General features: G+C 46.4%; 1 protein-coding gene across 2 annotated transcripts in view; it reads left to right on the plus strand.

The window, feature by feature from the left end:
• Positions 1 to 25448, plus strand: part of LOC145362011 (uncharacterized) — a 90367-nt gene that overhangs the window by 39896 nt on the left and 25023 nt on the right. For both annotated transcript variants that reach the window (XM_080218035.1, XM_080218036.1), the window contains 19 exons: positions 446 to 553; positions 1933 to 1986; positions 3875 to 3973; positions 5626 to 5679; positions 6503 to 6601; positions 6983 to 7036; positions 9226 to 9279; positions 9732 to 9785; positions 10470 to 10523; positions 11472 to 11516; positions 13809 to 13907; positions 14007 to 14114; positions 14845 to 14898; positions 18848 to 18901; positions 19279 to 19332; positions 20120 to 20173; positions 21071 to 21178; positions 21271 to 21324; positions 24733 to 24786. In XM_080218035.1, coding sequence (XP_080074161.1) covers positions 446 to 553; positions 1933 to 1986; positions 3875 to 3973; positions 5626 to 5679; positions 6503 to 6601; positions 6983 to 7036; positions 9226 to 9279; positions 9732 to 9785; positions 10470 to 10523; positions 11472 to 11516; positions 13809 to 13907; positions 14007 to 14114; positions 14845 to 14898; positions 18848 to 18901; positions 19279 to 19332; positions 20120 to 20173; positions 21071 to 21178; positions 21271 to 21324; positions 24733 to 24786 — 1314 coding nt within the window. The remainder of the gene's footprint in view (positions 1 to 445; positions 554 to 1932; positions 1987 to 3874; positions 3974 to 5625; positions 5680 to 6502; positions 6602 to 6982; positions 7037 to 9225; positions 9280 to 9731; positions 9786 to 10469; positions 10524 to 11471; positions 11517 to 13808; positions 13908 to 14006; positions 14115 to 14844; positions 14899 to 18847; positions 18902 to 19278; positions 19333 to 20119; positions 20174 to 21070; positions 21179 to 21270; positions 21325 to 24732; positions 24787 to 25448) is intronic.

Raw genomic sequence — 25448 nt, forward strand, 5'->3', positions numbered from 1 at the left:
ATGGCCTGATTCCGCTCCTACATCTAATGAACTTATGAGATGAGGATGAATTTCTTCAGCCAAGGGGATGGGGAAGCTGTTGAATTTATTGCCACAGAGGAGGCCGGGTCACTGAGTGTCTTTAAGACAGGTTCTTGATTGGTAAAGGGATCAAAGGTTAGGGGGGAAAAGGCAGGAGAATGGGGTGGAGAAACTTAACTGCCATGGCGGAGCAGACTCGATAGGCCGAATGGCCTAATTCTGCTCCTATATTTTCCGGTCTGATGATGGGAAGGTTAGTGGGAGATGGGAATGGACTGGCTTGTTCTGATTTGGTTCTGTTTTTACATTTGAAATTATATTTGAAGTTGGCACTGTTGTTAATTTTTTTCTAAACAAGTGTGATCAGAATTAGCCTTGGTGAGTAACTGGGAAAGACTCATCCTCTTCTTGATGTCTCCTATAGGGTCCAGCTGGTCCTCAAGGCGCTCCCGGCCCGGCTGGTGAAGAAGGCAAGAGAGGGCCTCGTGGTGAACCTGGTGCTGCTGGCCCGAACGGTCCCCCTGGTGAAAGAGTGAGTTCCGTCCATTCCTTACACCGCATGTCAGCAAATCCCATTGCCCAGACTGACAAAGATCCAGCACAATGCCCTCGGCACCAAGATATTTGAACCGATAGTTTTACACCCAGCAACCCACTATAAATCAAAGATAAAAGAATCAATATTTATACCATGTTGACCATTCAGTGATGGCCTTTGATTTGATTTATTATTGTCACATGTATTGGGAGACAGTGAAAATATTGTTTCTTGCGCTCGATACACAAAACATACCGTTCATAGAGTACATAGGAGAGGGCGCAGAATATACTGTTACAGTCATAGCTAGAGTGTAGCGAAAGGTCTACTCAATATTTGATTTATTATCGTCACATGTATTGGGATACAGTGAAAAATACTGTTTCTTGCACCCTATACAGAGAAAGCATACCGTTCATAGAGTACATAGGGGAGAAGGAAAGGAGAGGGTGCAGAATGTAATGTTGCAGTTACAGACAGTGCAGAGAAAGATCAGCTTAATAAATGATTTGATTTATTATTGTCACATGGATTAGGATACAGTGAAAAGCATTGTTTCTTGTGTGCCATACAGACAAAGCATACCATTCATAGAGAAGGAAAGCAGAGAGTGCAGAATGTTGTGTTACAGCCATAGCTAGGGTGTAGAGAAAAATCAACTTAATGCAAGGTGCATTCAAAAGATGACAGCAGGGAAGAAGCTGTTCTTGAGTCAGTTGGTACGTGACCTCAGACTTTTGCATCTTTTTCCTGATGGGAGAAAGTGGATGAGAGAACGTCCGGGGTGCGTGGGGCCCTTGATTATGCCGGCTGCTTTGCTGATGCAGCGGGAAGTGTCGATGGAATCAGTGGATGGGAGGCTGGTTTGCGTGATGGACTGGGCTACATTCACGACCTTTTGTAGTTTCTTGCGGTCTTGGACAGAGCAGGAGCCCATACCAAGCTGTGATACAACCAGGAAGAATGGTGCATCTGTAAAAGTTGGTGAGAGTCGTAATGGACATGTCAAATTTCCTTAGTCTTCTGAGAAAGTAGAGGCGTTGGGGGGCTTTCTTAACTATAGTGTCGGCATTGGGGGGGACCAGGACAGGTTGTTGGTGATCTAGACATTTAAAAATTTGAAGCTCTCGTCCTTAGTAAACATAGCATTATTAAGTGATCGCTATCTTTGCTTTGACCCTATAAGTATATATTTCAGGATGCATAGGCAATCGCATTGAGAAGAAATCAAAGGCATTGTTGCAAAATCTGAAATGAAAACTCGACGTGCACAACCTACCCTCTGTGTTATATTTTAGTTGTGAGGACTTGTTTCTATTCATATTTCATTGTGCCTTCTGTAATCTCATTCATTCTTTTGTTTTCATTGCTAGGGTGCTCCTGGTAACCGTGGTTTCCCAGGTCAGGATGGTCTTGCTGGTCCTAAGGTAGGTAACACAGTTCATTGACGTTGTCAAGACCAGAGTTACACTTCCTTTCCAATAAGGAAAATGATCTGTTAATTCATGAGCGCTCAGAATTCACATTCAATGGGTCATGACCCCAAGATCAGGTACTTCTCTGAAGTCAAAGTATCTTCAGGAAATTGTTTGGAACATAGGATCAGATCCCCTCTCACCCTTCTAAACTCCAGCCCAAACTGTTTAATCTCTCCTCTTAGGTAAACCCTTTCATCCCTGGAATCAATCTGGTGAACCTTCGCTGAATTGCCTCCAACATCCTTTCTCAAATAAGGAGACCCAAACTGGACACAGATGTGGTCTCACCAACACCCTATACAATTGCAGCAACATCTCTCTACATTTATGCTCCAGTCTCTTTGCAATAAATATCAACATCCCATTTGGCTTTTTTATTCTGTGCTGCGCCTGCATGCCGACTTCCTGCGATTCATGAACACAGGCACCCAGATCCCTCTACGTGGACTCATTTTGAATCTGGTTCCCATTTTGGTAATAATTTGCCGTTCTATTTTTGTTACGACACGCATCGTGCCTGCACCAAGCGGCGATTCACCTCGTGCCATTCTCCTGCCTTCTCCCCGTAAGTCCTGCACATTCTTCCTTTTCAAAGAACTGTCTGGTTCCCCTATGAATGCTTCAGCTGAACCTGCCAACGCCACACTCTCCAACAATGCATTTCAGACCTTAGCCACTTGCTGCATCAAATATTTTCCTCATGTCACCATTGCTTCCTTGAGTAATTGCTTTAAATCTGTGCCCTCTCGATCCGTTTACGAGCGGGAATGGTTTCTCCCTATCTACTCTGTCCAGCTCCCTCACTTTGAGCATTCGAGTCTCCTCTCAATCTTTTCTCTCAGGAAAAGAATCCTCACTTCTTCAATCTCTCTTCTTAACTGAAGCTCCTCATCCCAGGAATCATTTTCTACACTCTCTCCAATGTCCGCATGTCCTTCCTGAAGTGCAATGCCCAGAACTGGTGCTGATGTCTAACTAGCGTCTTATACAAGTTCAACATGACATCCTTGCTCTTGTACTCTGCCTACCCCTGTTAATAAAGCCTAGGGTTCTGTATGCTTTGTTAAACACGCCCTGTCCTGCTGCCTTCAATGACATGTGTACCCAGATGATGCCTGGATTCGAGGGTATGTGCTATAAGGAGAGGCTGGACAAACTAGGGTTGTTTTCTCTGGAGTGGCTGAACGGAGTCCTATTAGATGTCTATAAAATTGTGAGAGGTATTGATGGAGGGAATGCGCTGCCAGGGGTGGTGTTGGAGGCTGATGTGATAGGGGCTTTTAGATAAGCATGTGATTATGCAAGGAATAGAGGGGTATGGCGCAAAGGCAGGCAGAAGGGATTAGTTTAAATTGGCGTCATGTTCGACACAACATGGTGGGCCGAAGGGCCTGTTCCTGTGCTGTACTGTTCTGTGTTCTAAACCTTCCATTAACCACTACGCTCTTTCCTATTATTTAGCCGATTCCGTCCCCATGTCGCTATTGTCCCTTTTATTCCACGAGCCGTAACTTTGCTCACAAGTCTGTCATGTGGCATTATATCATACACCTTTTTCAAAGTCCATGTACACTGCATCCGCCGCATTTTCCTCTTCGACTTTTTGTCACCTCTCGAAAAATTCCAGCAAAGTTCGCTCAGTACAATTTTTCCTCAAGTAATCCGCCTTTCCTTAGTGCTAACCACTGTGCCAGGGAAGACAAGAAAAAAATGATTGTTCATCTGACAGCAAACCTTTTGTACCCTGCCCAGGAACACGAGAAAATAACTTGAATGATGCATTTTATTTCAGATTTATTTCAACATGCTAATCCTTTATTTTTGGTTCCTATCGCAGGGTGCCCCTGGCGAGCGTGGCGCTCCTGGAGTTCATGGTCCTAAAGGAGCTAATGGTGATCCTGGCCGCCCTGGTGAGCCTGGCCTGCCGGGTGCAAGAGTAAGCAATGATTTGACGTAACAAGTGTGCATGAACTGTTTCTGATGTCTTTCACATTGCCTCATTGTCTCGCTGTAATAGCGCAAGCTCAAGGAGACACAGGATGGCAGACAATATTATGCCCATGTGCCAAGGCTTACTTGGAAGAAAACATCACTTCATTGTCAAGACAGGTTTGCTGTTGGTTGGCATCTCTAATGCCCTTTGTTCCAAACCACAGGAGCAATGTGAGACCTCCAGACTCAGCATCTGGAGGAATCCTTTCACTTGTTGTATGGATGCTGCAATCATCCCACCTTCAAAAGACATTCTAGCATTTTGTCATTGGATAGCAAGAGAAGTGGGGGGTGGGGGGGATGCTGAATTCCAGCTCTGGAAACAACTCCCGAGTTGGGCAAGTGTGTACCCAAATGGACTGACTGATGTTGTCGAGCGCCACTCTCGGGGGACAAAACTGCAGCCACAGTTGGTGTCCTGGCTTGTGGGATTCAGGTTGGGTCCTGCATTCAAAGACGCTCCGTGATGGCAGGAGCCAGAGCAGAACCCATGAATTCACACTGGCCAACATCAGACCAGAGTAAATTGTTAAAAATTAACTTGTAGTTCAGAAAGGTGCAGCAATGTCATCTTGCCCAGGTCGGATGTGAGTTCCTGATCTCAGGCTGGTAACTGGGGGCAGAGGTAGGGAGAGACAACCTCTGCCTTCCGCTGCCGACCGCTCCCTGTCGAACTGCCATACGCACCTGGGCCTCAGGAGTGCCCTCCATCCTGGGCCCCAGCAACAGCCATCTCCACCAAGGCCTGCTGAGTACACAACAGCTACAGGCCTCTGGCCTGCAGCGCTCAGCAGGTGAGGCTATCCCAACCACCACCCCCCAATCTCCCCAGTGCACCCACAAGATTCTACCCTGCACTACAATAAAGAGAAACATTAATGGCTGACCCCAGTTCAGAGACAATATGGGCACATTCAGTGTGCTTACATTAACTTAGGCAACTGGGGAAGCCTCACGTTCCACTGTACACTGAGAATACATTTTGTTTTATTTGTTTGTACGACATGGGCGTCGCTGGCTGGCCAGCATTTATTGTCCATCCCTAGTTGCCCTTGGAGGGCAGTTGAGAGTCAACCACATTGGAGTCACATGTTGGCCAGACCGGGTAAAGACGATAGATTTCCTTCCCTAAAGGACATTAGTGACCCAGATGGGTTTTTCCAACAATGGTTCCATGGTCATCAGTAGATTTTTAATTCCAGATTTTCTTTATACTGAATTCAAATTTCACCATCCGCTGTGGTGGGATTCGAACCCGGGTCCCCAGAACACTAGCTGAGTTTCTGGATTAATACCTAGCGATAATACTACTCGGCCATCTCCTTGCCACATGTGGCAGTATCAGATAGAAGCAATGTCTGGAATTTTAGCGCCCCATGGGAATCAGAGCAGGCGAGGGGCGGACCATGGAAAGGTCCATTAACCTCGAGTGGGATTTTCCGCTTTCAGGGAAAGCGCAGCCGGAAAATCGCTCCCCCCCAACCCACCAATGTTAGTGATTCTGTTAATAGCAGAAATCTCTTAGTGGTGAATGAAAGTTCTGAGTATTCTTATCTGTGACTTTTGACTGTTTTCGTTTGTGCATTCCCTGTTTAGGGTCTTACTGGTCGCCCTGGAGATGCTGGTCCCCAAGGGAAAGTCGGAGCCCCTGTAAGTTGAAATCAAAGGTTTCCTGCTTTTATCTGTCTTTTTGCTTGGGTCTATCAGAGCACTGAGATTGCCTGCTTAATTAACCATTACTGCTGCTGACATGAATGCAATTGATGTGCCATGGAGGCAGTCATGGGTCCCAACTGAAGGAAGATTGAGATACAGATCATTCCACTCTCCATTCTTCTGATGCAGGAGAGTATGATTACCAAACAATTAAACTATCCCATTCTTCTAAGCAAAGGAATTAGACCATTTCACTGTTGTGAGCAGGCACAAGGAGTGTCCAGCCACTCAGAAAATTATCTTAAAGAACCATAGAATCCCTTCTTTGCAGAAGGAGAGCCATCCAGATTCTCCCCTCTGCTCTAACCCTGCAACCTTGCATATTTATGGCCAATCCACGTAACCTACACATCTTTGGACACTAAGGGACAATTTAGCATGGCCAATCCACCTAACCGACACATCTTTGGACACTGAGGGACAATTTAGCATGGCCAATCCACCTAACCTACACATCTTTGGAGGGGGCCGGAGCACTCAGATGAAACCCACACAGATACGGGGAGGACATGCAGAATCTGCACAGACAGTGACCCAAGGCCAGAATCGAATCTGGATCCCTAGCGCTGTAAGGCAGTAGTGCGCACCACTGTGCTGCAAATTCTAAGAATGACTTGTTTTCCTCCTTCAGGACCCTTTTGCTGGTTCCCTTCTATGAATTAACAGGATATATGTTACTGTAAATGAAATGAAATAAATATGAACGAACTGTATGAAGGTAATGTGAAGAGCTCACTTTTGTCTGTTTTGTCTGCAGGGTGCCCCTGGTGAAGATGGCCGCCCTGGCCCACCTGGTCCACAGGGTACTAGGGGACAGCCTGGTGTCATGGGTTTCCCTGGTCCAAAAGGTGCAACGGTGAGAAAATCATGTACTGTACTCTGCTCTCTGCGTGTTACACTGTAGGCCATTAGACTGTGTCTGTGTTATACTGTACTCTGCTCTCTGCATGTTACACTGTAGGCCATTAGACTGTGTCTGTGTTATACTGTACTCTGCCCTCTGCATGTTACACTGTAGGCCATTAGACTGTGTCTGTGTTATACTGTACTCTGCTCTCTGCATGTTATACTGTAGGCCGTTAGACTATGTTTGTGTTACACTGTACTCTGCTTTCACCATTGTACTGTGCCCACTGATAGTTTCAGTTGATTTCCTGAGCTGATAAAGCAAAACTCTTTTCCCTAAGGTTCTGCCAATATTGAATATAAAGGCATTATTTTCTTCCTTGTTCACTAGGGTGAGGCTGGCAAGGCTGGTGAGAAGGGTCTCCTTGGCGCTCCTGGGTTGAGGGTAAGTAACCCGATCTTTTGCAGAATGACTGTTATTCAACAAATGAAAGCTATTGCTCTCAAATGATCTCTTCAATGGGTGCTATTCCACAGGCAGCACTGATGTACATTGTGACCAAGCTAGAGCAGCTATGATATGACTGATGGTCAGATAACATTCTGTTACATGTGATTAAAGATATTGCATACACAACTGGAAATAGCAAGGCATTAGAAAAGACCAGCTGATCCAGGATGTGGTCTAAGGATTTGATTTGACTTATTGTTGTCACATGTATTGGGATACAGTGAAAAGTATTGTTTCTTGCACGCTATACAGACAAAGCATACCATTCATAGAGTACATAGGGGAGAAGGAAAGGAGAGGGTGCAGAATGTAGTGTTACAGTCACAGAGCGTGAAGAAAGACCAACTTAATATTTGATTTATTATTGTCACATGCGCTAATATATAGTGAAAAGTATTGTTTCTTGTGCACTATACAAACAAGGCATACCGTTCATAGAGTACATAAGTGAGAAGGAAAGGAGAGAGTGCAGAATGTAGTGTTACAGTCATAACTAAGATATAGAGAAAGATCAGCTTAATACAAGGTAGGTTCATTCAAAAGTCTGACAACAGCAGGGAAGAAGCTGTTCTTGAGTCAGTTGTTATGTGACCTCAGAATTTTGTATCTTTTTCCTGATGGAAGAAGGTGGAAGAGAGAATGTCCGGGGTGTGTGAGGTCCTTGACTATGCTGGCTGCTTTTCATAGAATCCTTACAGTACAGAAGGAGGCCATTCGGCCCATTAAGTTTGTACTGACCACAATCCCACCCATGCCCTATTCTGCAACCCTCATTTATCCTGCTAATTCCCCTGGCACTAAGGGGCAATTTAGCATGGCCAATTTGCATACCTTTGGAATGTGGGAGGAAACCAGAGGAAATCCATGCAGACGTGGAGAGAACTTGCAGACTCCACACAGACAATGACCAAAGCCAGGAATCGAACCCAGGTCCCTGGTGCTGTGAGACAGCAGTGCTAACCACTGTGCCATCGTGCCGCCCCAGGCAGTGAGAAGTGTTGCTGGAGTCAATGGCTGGGAGGCTGGTTTGCGTGATGGAATGGGCTACGTTCACAACCCTTTGTAGTTTCTTGCAATCTTGGACAGAGCAGGAGCCCGTACCAAGCTGTGATACAACCAGAAAGGATGTTTTCTATGGTGCATCTGTAAAAGTTGGTGAGAGTTGTAGCTGACATGGCAAATTTCCTTAGTCTTAGATGTTGTTGAATGGATACACTGGGTTTACCAATACCCTGGACTGTATATTTTCACACTGGTTAATGACTGAATGAAAGAATTTGGCCTAATTTTATTTAACTATGTTAAAATACATTAAATGCTAAATATCGCAAGGGAGATGTCGAGGTAGATTTGACATGTGGATGGGGTATCTGTGCCTCCTGCCTCCCCTGCCCCACTCCTTTAAACTTCAAGTCAGTCAGCACTTTGCCAGTGTGAGATTTGGGGGTGCGGCCTTAATTAGTTAAGAGTACAATTTCCACCCCTCAGGGACAGCCCTGGGGATCTTGGGCTGACATTGGCTGTGGGACACATGTGAGGGAAGGGGAGGAGAGGGTGTAGAGGGAGCAAGTGAGGGGGATAGGCACAGTATGTCATAGCACAATGTATAATAGCTGAATGGTATGGTGTATCATGTACACCATACATAGCACCATGCACATAATAAAGCATACCATATTGCACTGTAAGGTAATATGGTAGCATAATGTATTGATAATGGAGTATGGTACATTCAATTACCATCTCACTGAGGCCCAAATTCTCTGGTCTTGTACGCCCCGCTCCCGCTGCCAGCGAGAATGGAGAATTTGACGTCCAACCAAATCTCCAGCGGGTCTGGAGAATCCCAGGCACTGGGTGAGCTTGGTGAATTCTGGTGCTGGCAATCGCTCATGCTGAGTGTTTTAAACTGTGCTCTTCACCAGGAATAACAACATTGAAATGTATTTTTGTAAATGAAGATGTTATGGGTGGGATTTTACTCGGGCGAGATGGGAAAATCCTGCTCGAGGCTGATGGAGATTTCCGTTCTGGGACCCTCGGAATTGGGGCGGGCAAGTTTTGGCGTATGACTTTGGTTTCACTATTCTATACTTAATGCCAACTCTCCTTCCCCTCCATAGGGTTTGCCTGGCAAAGATGGCGAGACGGGCGCTCAGGGTCCTCCTGGTCCTTCAGTGAGTTCAAATACCTTGGATTATTTAACATTTTAATTGATCAGATCAGACTGTTAAATTAGAACTCTTTGATCCACTTTAAAAATGGAAACTGTCTTCAGTATCAGCTCCATGCCCTTGCATACAGAGCCTCCACATCTTATCCAACTTGAATATTGTAACATTTCCATTAGAAAAAGCATTAGACTTCAGTTAACTTTCATTTTGAATAAAGGCAGAGTTGCGGCAAGCCGGCTAAAGGTCCGTCAACTTTGGCGGCACCGGTAACTCCTGCCGGCAGCCGGGATGGGAAGATCCCACTGGAAGTGCTGGGCAGCTTTTAAAACGAGAATCGAGCATGATCTCTCACGTTGTGCTGCACTCTTCAACATGGCCGCTTGCCTGAATAACACGCTGCATCAACAGCTGAGGTGTTTATCGACTTCTGACACTGCTCCTGTTTCACTTTGCAGGGACTTGCTGGTGAGAGAGGTGAACAAGGTCCTCCTGGTCCCCCAGGCTTCCAGGTTTGTAAGATCAAGTCTTCTCAATTTTAGTCAGAAAGCTTCATTTCATGCGGCCTGACTTTGTTTCAAATTCATAACGTGCAAGCTGACTCATTTTCTCAAGCAGTCATTCATGTTACTTTAAATTATAAATCTTTTAGCGTTAACGCTGCTGTTACTCATTTAAAAGCGTTATGCTAATTTATGACAATTTGATTTATTATTGTCACAGTGAAAAGTATTGTTTCTTGCGCGCTATACAGACAAAGTATACCGTACATAGGGGAGAAGGAAAGGAGAGGGTGCAGAATGGAGTGTTACAGTCATAGCTAGGGTGTAGAGAAAGATCAGCTTAATATTAGATTTATTATTGTCACAAAGATTAACTTTCTAAGAACGACCAAATCTGCAAGAAATTGAATTAAAGCATTATTACAGAGTTTTTAAGAGTTTGAGGATAGTTTTCAAAGCATAAACCGAGAGTAAAACATAGAATTGGAGGCTAGTGCTGGGCCCAGCTCACAAGAAGTCGCCACGCTCTGGAGCATCTTGGAAGAGCCCTATTATATATAACCTGTTGAATTTATTCACCAAAATCTCTGATTAATATAACTCTAGCCCACACAAATCCTTTTCACTACTTCTTGCTCTCAAGTTTCAGATTTCTCTTTATGCGTTAATCAAATGGTTTCTCTATTGTTGCAGGGTCTACCAGGTCCCCCAGGTCCTCCCGGTGAAGGTGGCAAGCCAGGAGATCAGGTAAATCATCCATTAACTGCAGGCAATGAATCCTTTCAAGCTTAAAGATTTAGCAGTTCGGTTTCGAACCCTTAGGGGCCAACGCCCACATTGTAGGGGCACCACCAAGCTATAAAAGATCAGTAGGAGGAAAACAACACGTAACACTGAGCACTATCACATGTCAGAACATGTCCATGTGTTTCACACAGTAAGTTGTTTTTAAAATGAACTAGCAATTGATTAAGGGACGTTGGATTTGGCCTTTTAAAAAAACTAGATTTTTGGAGGAAGGAAAGACTGGAAGGAGGTGAGGAGTTCCACAATTTGGAGTCACATCAGATGTTTATTAGTGTCACAAGTAGGCTTACTGCGAAAATCCCCTAGTCACCACATTCTTATATGTTATACTATATCTGTTATAGAGGGATATGGGCCACATGTGGGCAATTGGGATTAGATTAGGGGCTTAAGAAAAAGGGCAGCATGGACAAATTGGACCGGAGGGCCTGTTTCCATACTGTAAACCTCTGTGACTCCAGTTCGGGTACACTGAGGGAGATTTTAACTTGGCCGCTGCACCTAACCAGCACGTCTTTTGGACTGTTGGAGGAAACCGGAGCAGCCGTAAGATCGTGCCCATTGAGAGGAAACTGCATTAGTCCTCACTGTAGAGGACAATGTACTGGTGATAATACAGTTCCAAAGAAAGAAATAGTGCTGGATAGACTTACAGAGGCTGCTCCAATGATGAGATGGCTTCTACACCTTACAATGCAAGCTCGGCCGGAATTCTCGCCCGTGGCTGGGATTCTCCCATACCATCACAGGGAACGGAGATGCAGCCGAGCACCCAATTCCCTCCAGCAGCGATAGCAGGGTATGTGAGATCAGACAATCTCGGTCATGTCTGTGTGGTCTTTATGGTCGATCTTCGTTCACCGGCATTTTTCCTCTTTTCTATGACAGGGCGTTCCTGGCGAGGCAGGAGCTGCAGGTCTGACAGGTCCACGAGTAAGTATCCACATTCTCTCTCATGGAAAAATCATGTCTTTTTAAATAAGAAAAGGTTTCTAGCATTGTTTATGATGAAATCTGTGTGGTTACAGCCCTGTAACTGTTACTGACACTTTTACCATTGCAAAACCATATAATGTCACAAAAAATACCCTGAAATATAATGGACAAAAATGAGCCCTATACTGCTACACACTCATATATCCCTTACAGAACCCTTCACTATCGCAGTACTACTATTGTGGTACTCAGGTGTTCAAGTCTATCACTCCACTATGATACACATACAAAACTTTTAGGCCTGTTCTGTTCCACACTATTACACTCCTTTGTAAATTTACACCCTCTTGGCAGCCAGCCACACTGTTACACATCACGTTACTGGGATGTACACCATGATGTTATATATTTGAGATCTTTGCGGCCTCACCTCTGAATTCAAATCCCACTCCAGCCCTTAGGTGGTCACAGAAAGTGCATTCATAACGTGATCAGATACATTGCTGGTCAGTCTGTAAACTCCGCCTGACAGCAGGCGGTAAGAGTGAGAGTGTTTCCTCATCAGCTGGACTGCAAAAGGCAATAGCAAACACAATGGAGATTCTGCCAAGCATAATCATGACTACTGAAGGAGCGTTTCAGTCCTGCGAAGAAAGTCTCATTGCAAATGAGGTTTACCTTTAGCAGGATTTGATGAAGAGTTTTTTAAAATGATTCCAAGGAAGCCAATGTCCTGGAAGGATATCTTACCAGAAGGAGGGGGAATACTGTTATATTTCCAGCTCCTGTTCCGTATCCCCAATACCTGTTCCGTATCCCCAATACCTGTTCCGTATCCCCAATACCTGTTCCGTATCCCCAATACCTGTTCCGTATCCCCAATACCTGTTCCGTATCCCCAATACCTGTTCCGTATCCCCAATACCTGTTCCGTATCCCCCATTTTATTTTATTCATTTGTGGGATTTGGGTATCACTGGCTGGGCCAGCATTTATTGCCCATCCCTAATTGCCCTTGAACCGAGTGCCTCGCTCAGCCATTTCAGAGGGCAGTTGAGAGTCAACCACATTGCTGTGGCTCTGGAGTCACATGTAGGCCAGACCGGGTAAGGACAGCAGATTTCCTTCTCTAAAGGACATTAGTGAACCAGATGGGTTTTTCTGACAATGGTTTCATCAGTAGATTCTTAATTCCAGAATTTTTTTTTTGAATTCAAATTCCACCATCTGCCATGGCGGGATTCAAACCCGGGTCCCCAGGACATTAGCTGAGTTTCTGGATGAATAGTCCAGCGATAATAACAGTAGGCTATTGCCTCCCCTCTCGAATGCTGTTCGATATCCCCATACTGTTTGGTATGCCAATACTGTAATATTATACTATTCTATATCCTTGTTGCAGGCCCCTATGCCATTACAGACTGCTTTACTGATATAGGTGTACATCCAATATGGTTAAACACTATTACAGCATTATTGACCCCCCCCCATTACATATGAGTATACTGCCATGTATTCTATTCCATCACATTCCAATCCAGTTACCTATAATTACACTGTGACAAAACATTTTACCCTACACAAGTTAGAACTAGGAGCAGGAGTAGGCCATCTGGCCCCTCAAGCCTGCTCCGCCATTCAATAAGATCACGGCTGATCTTTTTGTGGACTCAGCTCACCATAACCCTTAATTCCTTTACTGTTCAAAAATTTATCTATCCTTTCCTTAAAAACATTCAATGAGGGAGCCTCAACTGGGCAGGGAATTCCACAGATTCACAACCCTTTGTGTGAAGAAGTTCTTCCTCAACTCAGTCCTAAATCTGCTTCCCCTTAATTTGAGGCCATGCCCCCTAGCTTTAGTTTCACCTTCCAGTGGAAACAACTTCCTTGCTTCTATCTTATCTTATAGAAACATCCCTTTATGATGTTTCCCCCTCATTCTTCTGAATTCCAATGAGTATAGCCCCAGTCCATTCAGTCTGTCCTCATAAGCCAAGCCTCTCAACGCTGGAATCAACCTAGTGAATCTCCTCTGCACCCCCTCCTTCCATCAGAAGTGCTGTCTCCAAGCGGCTCAATTCAACCAGTTTGACATGCCAATAGGGACGTTGCCCCCACCTATTGCACACACTCCACTGATTTTGCAACGCTTTCTAGTGTTAGGTAGCCTACCTGTGTACACTTTATATCTGTCGCTGCTGGAGTGTCGCATTACGTATGTTCCCACTGATGTTCTGTGACAGTTTTCCTGATCCTGTGCACATATTCTTGTCTCCTTGTCCTCAGGGTGAACGTGGTTTCCCAGGTGAGCGCGGAGCCCCAGGCTCTCAGGGATTGCAAGGTCCTCGTGGTCTCCCAGGTGCTCCAGGTGCTGATGGCCCTAAGGTAGGCTTCTACCTTTACTCTTCGACAAATCGAATCTTGCCCGAGCAGCGCTGATGGTCTGTTCACTAACACGGGGCCCTTGCTTCATTTTTTTTGCAGGGTGCAGGTGGTGCTCCTGGTCCCAACGGCGCTCAAGGTCCCCCAGGTCTCCAGGGTATGCCAGGCGAGCGGGGTACAGCTGGAATTCCTGGTCCAAAGGGCGATAGGGTAAGCCTCCTCTCTTTCCTTTCGGAAAGGCGAAAGTTCACTTTGAGATTGAGAAGGAAAAGTGATCGGGCAAATTACTCAGAGGGGGGTAAGGGACACAAGTTTCAAAATGGAGAAGTTAAAAGCAAGTCGGAAAGTTAACAGAACTTTTTCACTCAGAGGATCACGTAGTTGTGATATAAGGCCATTGAAGTAAACCACATCAACAAATTCAAATAAATATTCGGCTGGATAGATAAAAGTCTTAAGAAGGTATAAGGCCCAGCCTTTTTTGGATCTAATGGCATTTCCCTGTAATGTAAAGTTTCTTAAATTCTCCCATCACCTTTATACGTGGAGTCAAATTCACGGCAGTTTTTAAAGAGAGTTTAGCAAATAATGCAACTGCCATTCCATTGCCTTATATGTTAGAATGTAACTGGTGACAACTTTGTATCGGATGTAATGTGGCCAGTGGTAACAAGGGTCAACTGACCCAATCACAGAGTGATGTAAGTCAGCTGAGTCACTATAAATTAGAACCTGTTGGGAATTGTGTGAAGCTTGAAGTGGCCCAGGGCGAGGCCCCAAGTTTGGAGTAATGAAGTTTCTTTATTAAAGCCGTTCTTTGATTTATAAGTTGGAGTAAGTATTTTTATTGTCTGCATTTGAAGAGTTCCTTCTGAAGAAACATTATATTCTCTTCCAAGTACAGTACTAATATCCCCCCTCCTTCTCATTTGTCCCTCAGGGTGACAATGGCGAAAAAGGCCCAGAGGGCGCACCCGGAAAAGATGGCGGTCGAGTAAGTAAAATGTTCCTTTTCTTTCTGTGATTGGTGTGCCTGGTACAAGCCTCAGACACATATTGGCCAGGATTCTCCAGTCTCGGCGCGGCCAGCAACAATGGAGAATTTGGCGCTCAGCGAAATCTCCACTCACCACAGAGAGACTGGAGAATCCCAGCCGCGGGCGAGGTCGGAGAATTCTGGTCAATGAATACACGAGAATTTGACTTGTGTTTCCCACCCAATGTCTGATTGTGCTGATGCGCACGTTCACATAATGATTCTATAATACTTGGCCCAGAATTCATGTATGAATCGATCTACTTACCTACACATACCGAGCATGTCATCGCTGCCACATGTGCAGAGTCTTTGTCACACTTGCACCTACTTAGCTCACATCTATCATTCTTAAAGCAATGATAAATTACAGGGGAACCAAAGCCCATGGGCGGCATGGTAGCACAGTGTTTAGCACTGCTGCTTCACAGCCCCAGCGTCCTGGGTTCGATTCCCAGCTCGGGTCACTGTGTGGAGTTTGTACATTCTCCTCATATCTGCGTGGGTTTCCTCCGGGTGCTCCGGTTTCCTCTCACAGTCCAAAGATGTGCGGGTTAGGTTGATTGGCCATGATAAAATTGCCCCTTAGTGTCCTGAGATGTGTAGGTTAGAGGGATTAGCGGGTAATAATAGGTAGGGATATGGGGATAGGGCCTGGGTGGGATTGTGGTTGGTGTAGACTTGATGGGCCGAAGGGCCTCTTTCTCCACTGTAAGGTTGTATGGTATGGACACGCTGGTAGACTTCATCAGGGATTGGAGGATTCTGCCTCAACTGCTGTAAAACACTGCCATGAGGAGGGCCAGAAAATCCCAGCCTACGGGTGGGACTTTCCAGCCTGCCTTTGGCCTGTTCTCCCACAGCAGATGGGCCTCTCCATTCAGACATCTGTTGACCTCTGCGGGATCAGAAGATGTCACCTTGCGAAGAGGAGCTGCTGGAATATTTCTGCTTATCTGAGGGGGTTTTAAAAAAAAGCACCTTTTTTTAACAAAAAGAACAAAAGCTGTGATAAATTTTCTGCTTGGTTATACAAGCCAGGAACTTGTAGACCCAGCGTGTCTAAAAGCGCCCCCCTGCCCAAGTGTGCCACGAAGAAAAGGCTCAAAATTCACGTGATTAAACTAAAGTTCTGTGGTCGGCAGCTCCAAGACCCGACAAATCTCGGCCTCCCGCACAAGTGCCAGCTGGGAAAGAGCCGCACGTGTAGATTTGTTACATTGGTCAAACCCATTTGCGTGACCAACTGAGTCTTGGAGCTGAAGACAAAGGCAAAAACTCAAGGAAGGGCGCCAAAACCCTGGGAGAAGCAAGCGAGACAGCAAGTGGTTGAAAAAAATAACAGGCGAGAGGTTGCAGGGGGCTAAGTTTAAAAACGAAGTCAGGGAAGAAAATAGGAGATGTAGCTCAAAATCTTTTTATCGTACAGAGGTGTGCCATGACGTATAAAAGATAAGCAACCAGTGTTCTAAGCGACTGCCACCCTAGAGGGAAAATGATTACTCTGTAACCAATCCCAGGATTCTCAAAGAAACTAGAAGCAGGAGGAGGCCATTCGGCCCTTCGATCCCGCTCCACCATTCATTATGATCATGGCTGATCATCAAATTCAATATCCTGATTTCCGCCCCCCAGTTCCACTTCCACCACCCCCCCCCCCCCCACATACCCCTCGATCCCTTTAGCCCCAAGAGCGATATCTAATTTTTTCTTGAAATCACACAACGTTTTGGCCTCAACTAATTTCTGTGGGAGTGAATTCCACACATTCCCCACCCTCTGGGTGAAGAAATTTCTCCTCACCTCAGTCCTAAAAGGTTTACCCCTTATCCTCAAACTATGACCCCTAGTTCTGGATTCCCCCACCATCGGGAACATTCTTTCTGAATCTACCCTGTCTAACCCTGTTAGAATTTTATAAATTTCTATGAGATCCCCTCTCTGTCGTCTAAACTCCAGTGAATATAATCCTAACCCACTTAGTCTCTCCTCATATGACAGAGCTGCTATCCCAGGAATCAGCCTGGTAAACCCTCGCTGTACTCCCTCTATAACAAGGACATCCTTCCTCAGATAAGGACCCCACCAAAACTGCACACAATACTCCAGGTGTAGCCTCACCAACGCCCTGTACAATTGCAGTAAAACATCCCTATCCCTGTATTCAAATCCTCTCGCTATGAAGGCCAACATACTATTTGCCTTCTTTACCAAAGAGAAGATGCTGGAAAATCTCAACAGGTCTGGAAGCATCTGTCAGGGGAGAAAAGAGCTAATGTTTTGAGTCCAGATGACCCTTTGTCAAAGCTAAAAGGCAGAGAAAGTGGAAGATATTTATACTGCAGGGTGGGGGAAATGAAAGATGAGTCATAGCCACAGAAACCAGGAAAAGGCTGCTAATGGCAGCCCACAGAGAGAATAAAAGGCCTTGTGCATTTTGTGCAGCCCGCTGTACATGCACGCTTACTTTCAGTGACTGATGCACAAGGACACAAAGGTCTCGCTGAGTATCTCCCTCTCTCAATTTACACCCATTCAAGAATTATTGCTACCTCACGTTTATAATTATGCTACAATTAAATCTCGTTCACAGACACACACATTTAAATTCCATTGCTTGTAATGAAACAATGCTTTGATTACCAGAGGCGTAATGATTTTGTGTGCAGGAATTGACCGAGCTGGAAACTGGCAGTTCGAATCGTAATTCCACTGTTTTCAGTGATTAAAAATGTACCTTTTGTTCTCAGAAAGGACTTAGTGCAGCAACAGTGGAACTCAGTTATCCAACTTCTTTTTGTGTTCCCAAACACCCTGCTTCCCAAAGGTTTCTCTTCCTCTTCCTATGGGAAACTCTTGCCATTTACATTTGAATCAAATTTAATTCACAAATACATTTTTATTAAACAAAGTTTACTTCCTACAGCAAGAATTCAAAGTTACTGACACCACTTATAACTGGACAAAACCTGGACCGTTCCTGCTCTGAATGGGTGACTATGTTCTGTGGACACCATATGAATCTATATAGAACCCATCGGATCCCTACAGTGCAGAAGGAGGCCACTCGGCCCATTGAGTCTGCACCAACATTAATCTCACCCAAGCCCTATGCCCGTAACCCCACGTATTTACCCCGCTAATCCCCTTGCTAACCCCACTGACACTAAGGGGTAATTTAGCATGGCCAATCCACCTAACCTGCGCATCCTTCGGACTGCGGGAGGAAGCCAGGGTACCTGGATGAAACCCACGCAGACATCAGAGAGAATGTTTTGACTCTGCATGATCAGCGACCCAAGCCGGGAATCGAACCTGGGTCCGTGGCGCTTGGGTTTCCTCCCACTCCGAAGATGTGCAGGTTGGGTGGATTGGCCATGCTAAATTGCCCCTTAGTGTCAGGAGGACTAGCTAGGGTAAATGCATGGGGTGATGGGGATAGATGCGCTTGTGGTCAGTGCAGACGTAATGGGCTGAATGGCTTCCTTCTACACTGGAGGGATTCTATGAAAAGGCCTCAATGGCCTTTTTGAAGTCACTACACAGTCTGCGACACTCAAACTGAGACAATTCTTAGCTCTGGCAGGCAGTAACTTTTTTAAATTCCGTCCCTAAATTTACAAAGCCATTGGAGTGGGCAAACCCAAATCCATTCCTTCCTCTGAAAACCAAGTTTGAATTGAATCCAATTCGTGGTCCCCCTCACGAGAGAGACAAATGAGATGTAAGCTGATGTGATGGGGCATTGCTGCCCACTTTGGGCTGGAACTGATGTTTGATCTCAGCCAGTAGGCTGGCTGGAAGAAGCTTCTGGAATAAATGTGATCGTCAGTGACAGCGCACGTGTGTGACAGTGTCCACCTCGAGCAATCTGACTGTGTGTGTGTTCTCTCTTCTTCTATTCTAGGGCTTAACTGGTCCAATTGGTCCCCCAGGCCCTGCTGGTCCCAACGGAGAGAAGGTAAAATCATTGCTGAGGTTTGCGTTTGGCACAGAGAGCTCTTTATTAATATGTCAAAATGTAAATATATTAACAAAGGACTGCCGAATTGGGGCAGAGGCTGTTGACTCTCACTTCAAGGACTGGGTGGGATTTTACGGCCTCGCTCTGGCGAGCCTGGAAATTCCCACCCGAGGACAATGGAGATTTCCATTGTGGGACACTCGCACGCTCCGATTCTGTGGCGGGGGAGGTGGTAGAGTTCCGGTCATTTACTGAAATGTTTACGAGGAAGCAAAGTTCTGCTGCTCACCAGTGTAGGTGCTTGTGTCGGGCTCGATGGGCTGAAGGGCCTCTTCTGCACTCTATGATTCTCTTTTCTTTTGTTTCTTCCTTAGGGTGAAGCTGGCCCTCGTGGTCCTACAGGTGCTGCTGGGTCTCGTGGTGCCCCTGTAAGTGCAAACAGTTTCTTTCATCTGTTCCTGCTCATTCCGAGTAATATCTCAGCTATTCTTTGACTGATGAGAGCTCTCTCGGTCATGTACCGGTGGTTAAAATTCCACACAACAGATCAAACCACTCATTTTCATGGTTAACTATGTTGGCAGCAAGGGAACCAGATGCTCCTTGCTCTACATCAACCTGAATTGGGTCAACTTGCATTGAGAATGGCATGATGGCACAGTGGTTAGCACTGCTGCCTCACAGCGCCAGAGACCCAGGTTCAGGTGACTGTCCGTGCAGAATCTGCACACTCTCCCCGTGTCTGCGTGGGTTTCCTCTGAGTGCTCTGGTTTCCTCCCACAGTCCAAAAGATGTGCAGGTTAGGTGGATTGACCATGCTAAATTGTCCCTTAGTGTCCAAAGATGTGCAGGTTGTGTGGATTGACCATGCTAAATTGTCCCTTAGTGTCCAAAGATGTGCAGGTTAGGTGGATGGGCCATGATAAATTGCCCCCTCAGTGTCCAAAGATACACAAGTTTGGAGGATTGACCATGCTAAATTGCCTCTTAGTGTCAAAAGATGTGCAGGCTGGGTTCATTGACCATGCTAAATTGCCCCTTAGTGTCAGGGGGATTAACAGGGTAAATGTGTGGGGTTACGAGAAAAGAGCCCGGATAGGATTGTGGTTGGTGCAGGCTCGGTGGGGCGAATGGCCTCCTTCTGCACTGGAGGGTCTGTATGATGATCAATTTATTCAGTGCTGTGACGGGTGTGTGTGTTTTTTTGTGTTTCAGGGTGAGCGTGGTGAGACAGGTCCCCCTGGTCCCTCTGGCTTTGCTGGTCCTCCTGTAAGTATGGACTCAGAAACGATAAGAAAATTTGAGATGGCACATAAGCTGGTCAAATTTGACCCATCAGTGATTTGCTCTACATGGAAGTAATTTCTTTGCGTGCATTATACGGGTGTTGTCCCCCTCAGGTGGGTGACCAGCAACTGGTCAGCTAATCTTACTCAAAACCCACCAATTCCTCAGTGCAAAAATCAGTGCATTATATCCCCACTGGGAGAGTCACATTAATATCACTTATTGGGCAGAATTGACCCCATTCATCCCATCAGCTGATGTACTCAATAAGGAAAAGGATCCCCCCTTCCGGGCTAAAAGCCAGATCCCTTATGTGGCTGATAAGGAAAGGGATCTACCCCAACTGATGGCCAGATCTCCTCCTGGGATCTCTACCCTGGCTGATCAGGGATGGAATTCTGTCTCAAATGCCATGCCAGCTGATGGAAACCAAATCTCTCTCAAGAATAACAGTAAAATACTGAGGGTGCTGGAAAATCTCAGCCGGTCTGACAGCATCTGCGGAGGGAGGATAGAGCCAACATTTCGCATCTGGATGACTCTTTGTCAAGAGTTCTTCATCCAGAAATGCTCCCTCCATGAATACTGTTGGAGTGGCTGAGATTTTCCAGCATTTTCTGATTTCTGTGTCTCTCTCTGGAATCTCTGTCTTGGCATCTAACCCCCCTGGCTTATGAAGGCCAAATCTCCCTCTGGAATCCTCGGCTAATGATAGGCCAGTTCTCCATCTTTGTAGGCTGCCTTAGCCGATGAAGGCAAAATCTTATCCTAACCTCTTGTTCATTGTCTCTGGTTAAGGGAAGTCAGCTGAAGTCACCGTTTCCCCATTTACAGGATCCCCACATTGACCTCTATGTTGTTGCCCTTTTTTTCTTATAGGGTTCAGATGGTCAGGCAGGTCCCAAGGGAGAGCCTGGTGAGGCTGGGCAGAAAGGTGATGCGGGCGCCCCTGGTCCACAGGGTCCATCAGGTGCTCCCGGTCCACAGGTGAGAACAAAATATATTCAAAATAGTTCTGTTCAACCAGTAGATTTCACTCTGAATTCACAGTAAAATCTTTTTCCCTTTCCTTCTTTCAGGGTCCAACAGGTGTTACTGGACCTAAAGGTGCTCGTGGTGCCCAGGGCCCCCCTGTAAGTATGATTTCATTCCGTTCAAACTTTAAAGCAAAATTCCAAATGGATAAATGTTGCCCCTGATGCTGCCTCACAGCACTAGAGACCCGGGTTCGAGTCCGGCCTGTCTGTGTGGAGTCTGCGTGTTCTCCCCGTATCTGCATGGGTTTCCTCTGGGTGCTCCAGTTTGCTCTCACACTCCAAAGATGTGTGGGTTAGATGGATTGGCCATGCTAAATTGCCCCTTAGTGTCCAAAGACGTGTGGGTTAGGTGGATTGGCCATGGTAAATCGCCCCTTAGTGTCCAAAGATGTGTGGGTTAGGTGGATTGACCATGCTAAATGTGCAGGGTTATGGGATGGGGTGGAGGGGAGTGCCTGGAGAGCTCTTCTGGAGAATCATTGTAGACTCAATTTTTTTTTATTCGTTCATGGGACATGGGCCTTGCTGACTGGACCAGCATTTATTGCCCATCCCTAGTTGCCCTTGAACTGAGTGGCTTGCTAGACCATTTCAGAGAGCAGTTGAGTCAAACACATTGCTTTGGGTCTGGAATGACATGTAGGCCAGACCAGGTAAAGACAGCAGATTTCCTTCCCTAAAGGACATTAGTGAACAAGATGGGGTTTTCTGACAATGGTTTCATGGTCATCAGTAGATTCTTAATTCCAGATATGTCTTTTTATTGAATTCAAATTCCACCTTCTGCCGTTGTGGGAATCGAACCCAGGTCCCCAGAACATTAGATGAGTTTCTGGATGAATAGTCTGGCGATCATACCATTTGGCCATTGCCATAAATGGGGAGGCAGAGATGGACTGAATGGCCTCTTTTTGCACTGTAGGGGTTCTATGGCTTGAAAACTATCATGCTCTCAGAGTGTTGCTCGAGAATTCACTAGAATTCAAGTCCTCCATTTAGTGTAGACATTCAGACAACAGTTTAAATGTAACTTGTCCGATCCTGAATTTGTGAATAGGTTATTTGATATTCAAATGTTTTTTCACCCAGACTGAACTGGTTGATCTGAAGATCTCTGTTTATTAGGAGTTGGGTTAGTTAGATCCTGGAGATGGGATCCAGGAGTCAGCAAGTGGCAGTCAGAGACTGGTCAGTCAATGGTATTGGCTTCAGCTGGAAGTTGACATTTGCCATGGGAGGGAGAGACCAGTTGGAATCTGGGAACTTCCAATGGGAGGTTGCTAGAAACTGCTGGGAGCAAAATCTGGAGATCCACAACTTAAAGCCAGGAGAGACGGCAGCCCAGAGTCCGCAGTGTGGATTTCACAGCCTGAAGCCAAGGGCTGACAGCCAAACATTAGTATCCAGCAGTTATTGGGAGAAGGCAGGAACTAAGGACTGGAAGTTGGGGATAAGCAGCTGGAAAGGGCTGAACGCCAGGAGCTGAAGGTTGGAAGTTGGAAGCAAGAAGCTATTGGGAACATGAGCTCAGGTGACCAGTTCCAAGTTGGAAACAGTTGCAAACTGCTGATAATCAGAAGCAAGCAACTGGCTCTTAAACTTACAAAAATCTTCAGCTATTTATTATTTGTCCGATCTCTTAAATGTAGTCATTTGGTGGTTTCCACCGATTGAATAGAGCAATTTCCTGAGTAGCTGCATGACTTCTATAAGTGGAAAATGCTGCAGCAGATCTGTGGGGCTTGTCTCACTGCAGTTCAATGCAGCAATTCTATTCTACTTGAACTTCACCACATTCGGTCAAAATGATGCCTCTCTCCTTTGATAGCCATTTATTTCACCAGGTTGTATGAAACGGCAGAAAACACTCTGTTTGTTTGTGACCCTATTCAGTAACATTCAGCTGATGTTAAAAACCCAGTGTAGTGTACACCATATCCTGCACATTGAGCAGAACTGGCCATCATAGATAACATGGAGAAAGTACAGTGTCATTGACTTCCTGACTTAATCATTGAATCTAGCCTTCATTTGCTTCCAATAGTCTCCCCTATTACTGACTCTCCCCTCCCACACCCCCCTGTACACCCTCCCTTATCACTGACTCTACCCCCCCATTCGCCCCCCACACCCCTCTGTACACTCTTCCCCTATTACTGACTCTACCCCTCCATTCTCCCTCCCACACCCCCCTCTACACTCTTGCCCTATTACTGACTCTACCCCCCCATTCCCCCTCCCACACCCCCCATTCCCCCCCCCCACACCCCCCATTCCCCCCCCCCACACCCCCCTGTACACTCTCCCCTATCACTGACTCTACCCCCCCATTCTCCCTCCCACACCCCCCTCTACACTCTTGCCCTATTACTGACTCTACCCCCCCATTCCCCCTCCCACACCCCCCATTTCCCCCCCCACACCCCCCTGTACACTCTCCCCTATCACTGACTCTACCCCCCCATTCTCCCTCCCACACCCCCCTGTACACTTTTCCCCTATTACTGACTCTACCCCCCCATTCCCTCCTCCCTCACCCCCCATGTACACTCTCTCCCCTATCACTGACTCTACCCCCCCCCACACTCCCATGTACATTGTCCCCTATCACTGACTCTACCCCCCCCCCATTCACCCCCCACACTCCCATGTACATTCTCCCCTATCACTGACTCTCCCCACCCATTCCCTCCTCCCACACTCCCATGTACACTCTCCCCTATCACTGACTCTTCCCCCCCCCCCAATCCCTCCTCCCACACTCCCATGTACACTCTCCCCTATCACTGACTCTCTACCCCCCCCATTCCCCCTCCCACACTCCCATGTACACTCTCCCCTATCACTGACTCTCCACCCCCCCCAATCCCTCCTCCCACACTCCCATGTACACTCTCCCCTATCACTGACTCTCCACCCCCCCCAATCCCTCCTCCCACACTCCCATGTACACTCTCCCCTATCACTGACTCTCTCCACCCCCCCCCCATTCCCCCTCCCACACTCCCATGTACACTCTCCCCTATCACTGACTCTCTACCCCCCCCATTCCCCCTCCCACACTCCCATGTACACTCTCCCCTATCACTGACTGTCTTCCCACCCCCCCCCCACACCCCATGTGAAAGGTGACCTTATTGAGACAAATAGGGTTCCCAGGGGGCTTAGCCAGCCACCTTGAGCTGATGCCCTGTGGCCTTAGGCTGTCCCGTATGAAGGAACAATCCCACTTATAGGAAAATCTCAGACCAGAGGACATAATCTCAGAGTAAGGCATCATCCGCTTAAACAGAGGGTGCTTCTCTCTGCAGGTAGTGAATGTGTGGAATTCTGTCCCGCAAAGAGCTGTAGAGGATGGGTCATTAAGTATGTTCAGGGCTTAACGGTAAGGGATTGAGGGATTATCAGATCGGGTCAGTCATGAGTGGCGGAAGAGACCCGATAGGCCGAATAGCCTACTTGCATCTTATGGTCTGATATTCAATTTTGTTTTCTCTGTTTTAGGGTGCAACTGGATTCCCTGGTGCTGCTGGTAGGGTTGGTCCACCTGGTCCTAATGTAAGTCATGTTCAGAGTTATATTGTTAAGGGGGCGGAGGGGGGAATGTCAACCTGGGTTCCTCTGCCTGATCACAGTCCAGTGCCCTCTGCTGGAAAATGAATGCGAGTGCATCAGGTGATGACTGCACCAGGCTTGACTTTGATACCATTGACTCACTGCCAACACTCAGCATGAGAAATGGAAATGCCTGTGTGTGCGATGGGAATGAGCAGAGTGTCATAATCTGGCTGACTATGCTTTAAATTTGCAATGTCCTGTGAAACTGAGCTGCAATTGGCAGAATATGGTAGATTGGGCTTTCTTGCGGTCTTGGCAAGAGCAGGAGCCCATACCAAGCTGTGATACAACCAGAAAGAATGCTTTCTATGGTGCATCTGTAAAAGTTGGTGAGAGTTGTAGCTGACGTGCCAAATTTCCTTAGTCTTCTGAGAAAGTAGAGGCGTTGGTGGGGCTTTCTTAACTATGGTGTCGGCATGGGGGGACCAGGACAGGTTGTTAGTGATCTGGACACCTAAAAGCTTGAAGCTCTCGACCATTTCCACTTTGTTCCCATTGACGTAGAGAGATGTCCTCCACGCTTCCTAAAGTCAATGACAGAGGAGGAGAGTTGGAAGGGTGAGGGATATTAATTGGAACATGGATATGGAGGTCTCATTGTC

The sequence above is a fragment of the Carcharhinus amblyrhynchos genome, chromosome X (genome assembly GCF_965287045.1).
Source record: "Carcharhinus amblyrhynchos chromosome X, sCarAmb.v2.hapA, whole genome shotgun sequence".
NCBI lineage: Eukaryota > Metazoa > Chordata > Chondrichthyes > Carcharhiniformes > Carcharhinidae > Carcharhinus > Carcharhinus amblyrhynchos.